General features: G+C 30.7%; 1 protein-coding gene across 2 annotated transcripts; it reads right to left on the bottom strand.

Moving 5' to 3' along the window:
- Positions 1 to 1,664: 1,664 nt before the first annotated feature.
- On the bottom strand, positions 1,665 to 9,845 carry LOC149881341 (uncharacterized). Of its 2 annotated transcripts, XM_090069519.1 has the most exons (6): positions 9,673 to 9,845; positions 4,961 to 4,974; positions 4,246 to 4,495; positions 2,655 to 2,741; positions 2,216 to 2,503; positions 1,665 to 1,991 (listed from the first exon to the last, which is right to left on the bottom strand). In XM_090069519.1, the coding sequence occupies exons 1-6, from the start codon at positions 9,722 to 9,724 to the stop codon at positions 1,957 to 1,959; spliced, it is 726 nt and encodes a 241-aa protein (XP_089925645.1). In that variant the 5' UTR covers positions 9,725 to 9,845; the 3' UTR covers positions 1,665 to 1,956. The 2 variants fall into 2 exon arrangements, with proteins under 2 accessions (XP_089925645.1, XP_089925644.1); XM_090069518.1 differs by having other exon boundaries at positions 1,669 to 1,991; positions 4,246 to 4,974; positions 9,673 to 9,844.
- Between the last annotated feature and the right edge of the window lie 2,500 nt (positions 9,846 to 12,345).

Here is a 12,345-nt window from a genome sequence, read left to right as displayed (position 1 = left end):
TAACACAACCTTAAGTAGGGGAAAGGTGCCTATGATGGCATACTTAACTTTAACGTTTCTCTGAGTCATTACCTGAAAACTTAAAAAACAATTTTTGACATGGGTGTATTCCCTCTAGCATGCAGAGTAATAATAAACCTTAGAATTTTTACTATTTTGCTTTTTTATAAGTTTATACCATTAAAAAAAAAAATACAAGTATGCCATCATAGGCAACTAACTGCTCCTATGATGGCACACTTTAAAGAAAATAGACAAACAAGAATTTTTTTTTTTTTTTTTTTAATGGAAACACAACTTTTTTCAAAAAAACAAAATTAATAATAAATATTTGGTCTGTAAGCATAGTCCACATATAAATTTTTTTCTACTTCTATTTATGCCTGCACATAAAAAATGACAACAAGATCTGTATTTTTGACAACAAATCCATGGTTCTTTAGAGCAAGACAGCGAATAAAGTTCATAACAATACAAAAATGCTGTATCAGATTCGAAATTCTTTTTATTATTACTTCTTTTAATCTCCTCACTGCAGCATTTTTCTTCAACAGTCGTCTTTCTTTTTGTTTTTCTAACAAATTTTTCCTTTTCTTTGTTATTTTTTTCATTTGTCTTATCTTTTAATTCTTGAATGTCCGGTGTGATATTCAGAGGTCCAGTTTTTCCACGTTTTCGTGCCCTTTTCAATTCGATTTTAGGGGTTGCTAAAGGCACCGGACACAACTTTTATATACTAGATCTTATCCTTTCGTTGAAACAGAAGATTCAATGCATATGGAAGCTTCTAATGGGGGAGATCTCCATTTCCAAATGTGTTGGTTTCTCAAACTCTCGTATTTCATCTTTGTTCTTAGTCTGATCACTTTTTTAAGAGCATAAAAATTTATTTCAGGGATTTTTTTCAATTCATTTTGCAGGCTTTCCTATGATGGCAACTCCTCGGTATGCCATCATAGGAAAGAGTCACCATATTTATTAAAACAAGCTGTGTCTACCTTATTCTACACATAGCATTAAAATAAGTATTCTAATAAATGTACAAAGCCTGGAGATGAAATGCATGAAAATTTCACTTCTGTATGATGTATAATAAAATCGCTATCCTAAATATATGAGAGCATTAAAACTACAACACCACATGCGAAAATTTATGCTTGTTGATTACAAATGCATTATTTATGACAGAGGAACAAATTTTTATCAAAAGTAATGAATTGCTAATATACACATGTTGGTCTAATCACTTACGCACCGAAACTAATATTTTTGGAAATATGACCAGTATGCCATCATAGGCGCTATGCCATCATAGGCACCTTTCCCCTATTAAACAGGACTGTGCTTGTAATGTAGGAATACACTTGAAAAATCCGTAGGGACTTTTGGTTAATGATAATTATGATTTTGTTAACCTGTTTTTATCGCCTAACTCTTTTTTCGTTAAATACTTGGCATTTTGTTTTCAAATGTCTGTTGTTGAATTATTTTTGATTTCATCCTTGATCAAAAAACTTTTTTTAGTGAATGGAGTAGCGCGATGGCTTAAGTTTGTTTTATTTGAGGGAGATGCAGAACAGCTAAAACGTTATTTTAGGGAGTTACAGAACTCCTAATATTTTTCTATCGGAGAAGGAAAAAAAAAATGTATATATATAGCCAAAAATCTTTTAAAAATATAACAAAACTTTTTATTTTAGTTTTCAGAATAGTTCAATAATCTTAATTGGTTTTTACAACTCTTGTCATAGTAACTGTTACTATACAACTGTTTATTTTTTGTCTGCTCTTTAACTTTCGTGCTGTGTTCATGCAACCGGTGTTTAAAACGTCAATCAGCGTTGAGATAAAACAGACGCTAACCCTCTTTTACATCATCATCCAGATGATTGAGCTCAAGGTTAAAATATTTTTAGATTCAACATGTGAAAAGAAAAACACATCAGAAACACAAGTTTACCAGCCGATGAAGTTCATCAACTTCTTTAAACCTATGAATAAAAGAGAGCTTGAAAAACACATTTCGAACAAAGTGAATTCTCTCTTCAATAATTCCCATATCATCAATTTTGATAACATCCAAAACAATGTCTCAAATACCCAAAACAACATCTTAAAAACAGCTTAGTTATTTAGATGGTTTTCAATTACACACATGTTAACACACTTTCTCAAAAACAAAACACGTTTATACAAGTTAACAAATGAACTTTACCTATGAATGTCTCGAAATTATTCTCCGAAAAAACCAACTGTTTTTCCAGCATTTTAACGGAACTCTTTGCTTGAACGTAAAGATCTCTAATTTGAAAGTTGATATTCGCGGTACATTCTGAAAAGCTATCAAACATCAAGTCTATGCAGGGAGAGTCGTTTGTTAATTTGATCTCTTTCTTTAAATCTCGTCTGCAACTTTCAAAGGTGTTGTTTTTATCGACGATCAAGTTGACTATGGTGGACACAAATCTGATTGACTCTTTTAGTTTATCATTGAAGCAAGTTCCTTGCAAATAAAAAAAATAAGTTTAGAATTTGTTTAGAAATTACCTTTTCTTTTTAATATTTATGGAATCACTTCCTGTTTTAAATATTCTGCCCCCTACCCTACCCTCCTTCCAAAAAAGTAAGCTTGACAACCAAAATAAATTTATCACCACTAAAGTTTTTTTCGATATCCTCTTTCGTAAGATTGAAATTGGGAAAAGTTGAAACACCCAAACCACACCGACAAGCGTTGCAAACTAGAAATATAAAAAACATAACTATACTTAGTATGAATTGAAGCAAGGTTTTATTAAGAGTCATTTATTAGTTATCTTAAAATTTGCCCGGGACAAATTGTTGGTTAAATTTCTTTTTGAATTTTTACATGGATTGGAGTTTCAATAGAAGTTCTATAGAATTCATTTTAAGGTTTAAATAGAATTTGTGTGCACTTTTGAAACATCGTGAATCCCTAAGTGAAGGTTGAATTTTCCAGATTTTATTTGTTTAAGTAATCATACTGTGAGGAGGGAAAATGAGAATATTATAAACATTATCTTTAAGTTTTTACCCGACTCAAACACGCAACATACGAACGAAGAAAAGAGCTAGTCAACCAAAACACCAGGTGGACGCACATGTTCAAAGACATGACAAATGAATGAGTCCAACCATTAATTTTTAAAACTGTTTTCCCAAGCTCGAAACACAATGATATGATTTTAACTAGTAAAGTTCTAGAAAGTTCTGTAGCTATTATTAGACAAAGACTAATAAAAAGAAAACTTGTAAAACCTGTTTTAGAATACCACGACTCGGAAGTTGAAACAAAAGTACTAAACGAACTTGAAGAAAAAGAAATCTATCGTCTGAACGAGAATTTAAAATAAAATCTGCGGACAGATAGAAAAGGAACGGTTGAGAAAATTTTAAGGCATTTTTAGAAGATTTTTTTAGGAAAGATTTTGATAAAGTGTTTTATTTTAGAGAGAGTTTTTGAAGATCTATTAAGAAAGAGTTTAAAGAGATTTTAAAGAGGTTTTTATGAGAAAAGGATTTTTGAAGATTTAAAGAGAATTTTATGAGAATTAATGGAGATTTTAAAGAGAACTTTATGAGAAGAGTTGGTAAGAAAAGATATTTGAATAACTTTAAATATGCGTTATTATCTGTATTAATGTATTCTTATTTGTAAGAGTTAATATTAGGAGAATAAATATTGGTGAGCAATAATTGAGAATATTTATTAAGGAAAATAAGTAAGAGAAGAAAAACCAGTAGAAAATATTTTTATCTTTGTTTGCATCTTGTTTAAGGCATTATTATTATAAATAATTGTTTTTGAAAAGTCTGATGCTCTTACCGCGCTTCTACAATATCTGCGTTATACACTGACAGCCCTATCTCACATTCTATCACATTCTTTATTTGCACTACTCCCATATTACCTCTGCCCCGCACTCCCACACACACATCGCTGTCCTCACACTACCTCTGTCCAGCTACCGGCGCAACTTGTTTTAATTAAATTAATTAATAAAATCCCCATCCTAACAATACTTCTTAATTAATTTATTAATTAAGAAGTATTGTGAGGGCGGGGATTTCATTAATTAGTTTTGCTGTTAAGTTCAATGAATTATATATCTCTAAATTAAGAGATATATAATTCATTGAACTTAACAGCAAAAATATATAAAATTTATATTTTTTTGTTCTGACGACATAAATTTACTGTTATTTTTAACAAAAGAAAGTTACTTTTTGTAGGAGTTACGCTTGTTGGTTTTGTTGTTGTTGATTCTGTGGTTGTTGGTTTTGCTGTTGTTGATTCTGTGGTTGTTAGTTTTGTAGTTGTTGATTCTGTGGTTGTTGGTTTTGTTGTTGTTGATTCTGTGGTTGTTGTTTCAGTGCTTGTTGAGTCGGTGCTTGTTGTTTCAGTGCTTGTTGATTCTGTGGTTGTTGTTTCAGTGCTTGTTGAGTCGGTGGTTGTTGTTTCAGTGCTTGTTGAGTCGGTGCTTGTTGTTTCAGTGCTTGTTGAGTCGGTGCTTGTTGTTTCAGTGCTTGTTGAGTCGGTGCTTGTTGTTTCAGTGCTTGTTGAGTCGGTGCTTGTTGTTTCAGTGCTTGTTGAGTCGGTGCTTGTTGTTTCAGTGCTTGTTGAGTCGGTGCTTGTTGTTTCAGTGCTTGTTGAGTCGGTGCTTGTTGTTTCAGTGCTTGTTGAGTCGGTGCTTGTTGTTTCAGTGCTTGTTGAGTCGGTGCTTGTTGTTTCAGTGCTTGTTGAGTCGGTGCTTGTTGTTTCAGTGCTTGTTGAGTCGGTGCTTGTTGTTTCAGTGCTTGTTGAGTCGGTGCTTGTTGTTTCAGTGCTTGTTGAGTCGGTGCTTGTTGTTTCAGTGCTTGTTGAGTCGGTGCTTGTTGTTTCAGTGCTTGTTGAGTCGGTGCTTGTTGTTTCAGTGCTTGTTGAGTCGGTGCTTGTTGTTTCAGTGCTTGTACCTAATGATGATAATAATAATAATATTGATGATAATATTAATAATAATAATAATAATAATAATAATAATAATAATAATAATAATAATAATAATAATAATAATAATAATAATAATAATAATAATAATAATAATAATAATAGTAATAATAATAATAATAATAACAATAATAACAATAACAATACTAATAATAATAGTAGTAGTAATAATAATAGACACTAATGTTATACAAATTTATATATATATATATATATATATATATATATATATATAGATAGATAGATAGATAGATAGATAGATAGATAGATAGATAGATAGATAGATAGATAGATAGATAGATAGACAGATAGATAGATAGATAGATATGTATATGTATGTATATATATAAGCACACTATGGTCTATACCGGAAGGCTAGCGCACCATTTAAAAATATAATTCGAGCTTAAAAAAACTGTTAAAGAATTTTTTTTAAGAAATTTCATTATCTGAAAAAATTAACAGCACCAATGGTAGAATATATTTATTGAAAAAGCCCTCCATTAGTGTGAATGACAGCCTCAACTCTTGTCCTGAATTTTGAGCAAGTCTTCTAAATGTGTCCTCTGACATCTTGTTCCATGTTGACTTTAAAGAACGTTTCAAAAAGTCCAAATTAGGTTTTTTCTACTTGTAAGCTTCTGTTTCAACATTGGTTCAGACTGAATAATCCAAAGGATTTAAATCTGGACTGCTTGGAGGCCACATTTCCTTCAGCCAAAAGTGGAGGTTGTCGCTTAGCCAATTTTGAGTTCGTTTTGAGGTAAGACAAGGTGCCCCATCTCAGATAAAACTATGTTTGATGTGTCTTAATAGTTGCCTTTGACCCATAGAAGTACAAATTGTTGTAATATGTATCCATCAGTGTTAAGCTTAAATTCAGAATCTAAGAACACAGGAGGCATCTTTTTGCCATCTGATGCTACCAGTCCAAAAACCATCAGCTGATTCGAATGTTTTGAATGTCCAACACTCCTAATATGTTCTAAGGCATCACTGGCAGGTTTGGTTGAGATGTAATAGTCATTTCTTTGAATAAAATTCTTTTCAACAATAAACTTCTGTAAAGTATTTCTGATCAGAAGAAAGAAGAACCGAACTTGATTTTTTCCAAAAATTCAGGATTTTCTTGAATCTGTTGTGTCTGTAAGTTTTCAACCTCTTCAACTTCTGTGTCAAGAGTTGATTTCTTGTTCTGGCTCTTGACTTAGCCTTCAGATCAATTTTGACCACATTTCTGATAGTGTCTTTAGAAACTTTGAGCTCTTCGGCCATCTTTCTCATTGACCTTATTGGGTTGTAGGCGATCTTATTTCTGACTTTCCGAATCAGCTCTAGAGTTTTCACTTTACACTTTTGCTGTTTTCTAGGCTTCAGAGATTATCCATATGCTTCAAGATTACGTTTTATCTTGAAAACGGTTGATTTTGAAACTTTTAGGATCCTGACAATGTCAACTGGTCGTTTTTGGGCTTCTAACATGTAAATATAGCTTCTCTTTTTCCTTGAAACTTCGTATGCTAATCTGGGACCAATTATTTTATTTTTCATAAAATTTGAGTTATTGAGTTACAAAATTCAAATGAAAAGATACATCAACGGACGTCTACAAATTTTGGCGGGAAATTTAAAAGGTGCGCGACAGTTGTAGCCAGCTGGTAATTACTTTAATGATGTACGGATTTTTGAAAAATCCATATACTTAATATTTCTTTTACTTTATTTTTGTAATATTGTTAAAAAAGTGAAGTTTTTCTAAATCATAAATTTAACAATATATTTTTTTATATTATTTCAAGTAGGTGTTTACGGCTTTTTCACCAAAATTTATTTATTAAATAAACCATGATAACTTCCGTGGTTTATAAGACCAATATTTAGGTCAAGTCTGTAAGAAGCTAAGAAAGTGAAACAGTTAACTATTCTTTTAAAAGTAATGGTACACTCTTGCCGGAGTGAAGTTCGATAATTTCAATTTTTTATTTTTGTAAATTCAAATTTTTAAATAAAAAATGATAAGAAAATGCGAATTATCAGTTGAAACACGATGGGTAATATTTATATTATTGTTAGAAAAATATTCAATAGGACAAATTGCGAAAAAATTCAAAATTACTACTTTAATGGTATTGAATATTACAAAATAGAATAAAGAAATTGGAAGTGTGATCAATTGGAAACAACTAATACGTCATCGAATTAGCTCTGCTGCTGAAGAATTGCTATCACAAGTAACAGACCTCCTCGTAGGTGCAAAAATGCCTCTCGCCCTTTTAATCTTGTTGTAAAAAATTATGAATAAGTTTAGGTACAATGACTGAAATAAAACTATTCATGTTTTAGTGACCATTTGACGAACAGGTTACAACAACACAACAACTACATCAACAACACAACAACTACATCAACAACACAGCAACTACATCAACAACACAACAACTACATCAAAACTTATTGGTGACTTTTTTTTTGTAATTGAACTTAAATTTGTTGCATCTTAACATAGTTCTGAATTTTTATAACTAATAACCTTAACATGATTCTGAATTAATCAATAACATAATCTTAACATAATCTGAATAATCTTCACATAGTGCTTATAAATTTTCAGTGGCTACATCTAATAAGGAGTAAAAACGACTTTTGTGGAAAAAATGGCGCATCTGGCATTAAATTGCATCGGACCATCTTTTAACTACATTCATGTTGAAGCGTCATCTTCTTGATGAAACCTTAAAAGTGACTTAAGAAGCGATTTTTAAACCGCTTTAGGCCATGGTGTGGCGAAAAAACAAGGAAGTTGAGTTCTGTAAACTAAAAAATTTTGAACGCCATACTTTTACTGTGAACAACTGCTCCAAAGGCTAATTCGGAAGGGTTTTTTTGCACTACATTGTAACAGGTGACAAAAAGCGAATCCATTACGCCAAACCAAAGCTTAGAGAATTGTGTGGTAAACCCGCCATGCATCAAATTCATCAACAAAACAGAATATTCATGGTATTCAGATATTTCAAGAACAAAACAGAATATTCATTTCTTAGAAGGATCTACTCTAAGCTACTGCACCCTATCAAAACCATTACTGGAGAATGTGACCAACAACAAATGATGCAAATGAGCCGAGCATTGAAGCTCGAACGGTCCTATAGTGTCAAAGTATATGACAAAGTGATCTTTCAGCACGATGGCTTCGAATAGCACTTCACTTTTTACAAAGAAATCATGAATGGAATTGAATTTTGGATTGCCTTAAAAGACAAAAAGTTTTTTCAACATGGTATACGTATGCCGCCTGAAAAATAAGGAAAAGTTGCAGTTAACGATGGACAATACTTTAAATAAAGTACATTGTACTGATTTCTTTGAACAAAGCTTCCAAGTTACCAAAAAACTCTAAAAACTAGTTTGTACCCATAATATATCATAACTTTCCTTTCTTGACCTTTAAAGCGGTAAATTTATGAATAACCATTGTAATATATTGTCTTTTATTAAGTCACTTTTTATTGATATTATTGCAAGATCGGAAAGTATCAACTTTTCAATAGAAGATCGCAAATAGTTCTCAATAACTAAACTCCTTACTTACAAAGCCACAGCCATTTTATCTTATTTCCATATTTTGGTGTGACTCCCCTAAATTCTTGTCACCCGGTGTGTTCTCCGCGCCTCCCAACCCACTAGTGACCACTGTATGACTAAAAAAGGGTTAGCATTAAATTATTTGGCGGTTTTTGGAGAAACTAACAAGAAATACCAATTCGTTTGAAATAATTTTCTAAATAATATATAATAAAATAATATTCTAGCTTTTCCTTTGTTGTTTGAAAACAGAAGATTCTGTCAATTTTTCCTTAAATCTTATTACAAAATAAAAGAAAGTGCTTGTGAATTAATTCGGAGTTTAAAGAGAATTTAAGTAAATTGAGCGAAACGATAAAGCGTATTCGATTGCTCAGCATCACTAAATAGGATCCAATCACTTATTTTAAACTAGATTTTGCTAAACGCTTTGTACAATTTAATTACAGGATTATAACGGAAGCATCTCAATTGCTTGTGGCAAACAAATATTTGCTTGCAAAAATAAATTTGAACCTGAGTTTTAAAAATACCTAAGACACCTGACCAAGCAATAAAAGCCTTTTTACAAACCTTTAATTCAAATTTATGGTTGCAAACAAAGTCACTTTAAACTTACAATTGAAGGCATGTTTAAAATAAGCTTTTATGCAAACTCTGTCGTGCCTTACTGCATTCCGCAAACTGATGCACGTCCGTTCAAATTTAATGCACGTTAATACCGTTCCGCAATGAGTAAAAATGTGTTAATCTGAAGCCCTGTACGCATACTTCCGCAATTTCACTATTATTTTTGGGTAAATTTATACTACATTACGCTTTCTCTTGTAAAAATGTAGAAATAAAAACTCTTTATTGCAGCTCTGGGTAAATTTGCGTAAAAGTAAAAATGCATGTTAGGCATGTTGCGTGTTACGCATTTTTACCTTTTTTACCGCAATTTTTTTACTGTTGGTGCGGAACGCCAGTGCTTGATCGATTCGCTTAAACGCAAAATCATTAACAAATAAAATTATCAACAAATATATCTTTAAATTGCCAATTAAAAATAATATTCACGAGGAAAAAATTAATTTTACCTTGTTTCAGAGCAAAAACCACTAAAAGTAACCAAAATACCGGTTTCCCCATAATGGCTGATATAATTGAGAAAATACAGGTATGAGATATGTATACTTATTGCCTCAGATACTTATATACCGATTGCCTCAGATGATACTTATATATTGTCGTCTCTTAATCTCTTTTCTAATGTAAAACAATTAGAATTCAGATTTTTATGTATTTTTATCTTCTATCAACGCTGATTCAGCGCTGAATCAGCGTAAGTAAAAGTTTCGATTTGGTATGTTAAAATTCATTCCAGCTCAATTAAAATAGAAGCATTAATTCGACCTAAGCTTTATTTAGCAATAATACTTTTTTTTCTAACCAATTCATAACACCATAAAAAGAAGACACTGTGGTATGAATGCGAAATTAAACGTTTCGTTTAACAAAATGCATCTTTAATTTTTACTTTTTAAATGTTTTATTTACTTGGTCATTTGTTCTATTCATGTCATTTTTTATTGCATTTTTTTAGAACTCAACAAAAAAACTTTTATGAGAATTCTTATTGATAACTCGATACCGCATTTTAACGTTTCACTACCTAATTTTTCGTTTGCCGTATCAGTTTCGGTTTTGTTTAGATTAAAACAAATAGTTTCAATTTTCCCAAAATCCAGCCTAATTTTTTTTTGCGTTAAAAACCTTTATTCGTTAATTTTCTCTTTTTAATGCGATATTTAAATATCAAAAATCTCTTCTTTAAAAAAGTGTCAAGTTACTATTCCGATAAAGGAATGTAACTCTCTTTTCGATTTGTAGATAACCGCAAACCAATTACCTAAGTTGTCTTTTCTGATGGGTTTAGTGAGCTCCATATCCGAAATAAATAAATACGGTCAAACAAAAAAACCCAACCAGCTAAACAACTTACGGTTTACATTAACTGACGATTAGTTCGGGATTTTTTCTTATTCATCGTGTACCTAAATACTTTCCAAAATAAACAAGTTTGATTTAAAGCTCTGAAACCAAATGTCCAGTGCTTCTTTGATAACCGCCTCCATCTTTTGGTCTAATTTTACAAGGAGGAACATTGTGCGTTTCTAAATAACCATCTTCCTGAAAATGGGCTTTTCGATATAATTTTCGATATAATTTTAGTTTAATAATAATTTTTACGATATAGTATAAGATTACAAATTTTTTGCATACGGAGAGGATTCCTCAGAGTTCTGCTATTCGCGGCTTCGATCACTGAAACTTTGACTACTGAAAGATCACAACAGAAACTCTTTTTGCTCAGACAGATGGTCCCTTAATTGAAGATTTATTCCAAACTAAACAATTTAAAATTACTATAATTCAAATGAAATAAAATTTCTAGAATTTAGTATTTTAATATACTGATTTTGATTAAATACACTTACATAGAAATTAAAATTAAATTTAAAAAACTGTTTATTTTCTGAAATCATAAACTTGTATTACTAAAGAACAGAAAAAAAAAAAAAAATATTTTAAGAAATATGTACATGAGATTATATTTAGAAATATCTTTCTCTTTCAACAAAGACCAATTAATTTTATCGTTTTTTTAAAAATTATTGAAGTTTTTTTTCAAAATTGCCTTTAAACTCAAATGTTGTAATTGGAACAGCTGAAATGCAATCTTACTACCGCTGTGACAGAAACGCATCCTCTTTTTTAAATATATATCAGCAGTTGCTTAATTTCTCTGAAATCTATGATGGTTTTACTTTTTGTTTGGACGGATATTGTTCCTGTAAGATGAGTATTCTGCAAAATACATTGCAGTAGTTAAGATTTGATTTTTTACTTATCCGGAACTTTATGTTAATTTTCATTTAGCAAAATAAATTTAAATGATCGTGAGATATTAAGAGGTCTTTTGAAAAATGTTAAGAAGCTTTGATTTTTTTAGAGGATATTAAGAGGCCTTCATTTAAAACAAAAGTTTGGTGGTTTAAGATTTTTAAGAATTTTCTTATACTTTTTAAAATCTAAAAAAAAAAATGTATTCATTCAATGGAGCTAATACTGGATTAGCTTCTAAGTTGTATACAATTTTGTCCTATATTACTAAGCCAACAGCAATTTTATCTTTAGTAGGGAGCTTAGGCAATTTTTATAGTCGATGTAAATCTTTTTTATTCAAAATGCATTGGATTCCTTAATATATTTTGTTTTCAAAATGGTTTCAACCACTTCTGTAGCTTATTTAGTTCCAAAGATATTCGTGTTTTAATATTTTCAATTCATATACATTTTATGAAATATTTTCTTAAAGTTTCTCGTTAAACTTTTGGCACCGAAAAAAAAAACTTTATCTTTTTTTTTCTTGCGTAAAAAGTTGCGTTAACAATAAAATATCTAAAGACGGGGGAAATTTATAAAATTTCCACTTAGAAAACAAAAAACCCACCCTATTCGACTGCCAAAAACAAACAAAAAAACTGATTGACATAATAAATAAATAGTTGCAGAATCTATTTTTATGTGGGGACGAAAGAACTAGCTTAATTTACTTGTATATAAACAAAACTGAAACATTTAAAGTTAAATAACTTTATCAATTCTAAAGCAAAACGATGTCCCCAAAAATATTATTGTAGTGCAACCTTTTCTAAAAAAAATAACATCTATATATACATATATACTATTTATTTTCATGGGTGGGT

The sequence above is a fragment of the Hydra viridissima genome, unplaced genomic scaffold (assembly GCF_058129835.1).
Source record: "Hydra viridissima isolate aposymbiotic clone 2 unplaced genomic scaffold, HvirCarnegie_v1 scaffold_12, whole genome shotgun sequence".
Taxonomy (NCBI): domain Eukaryota; kingdom Metazoa; phylum Cnidaria; class Hydrozoa; order Anthoathecata; family Hydridae; genus Hydra; species Hydra viridissima.
The sequence above is the reverse complement of the archived record's forward strand: the minus strand, read 5'-3'. Positions and strand labels throughout refer to the sequence as shown.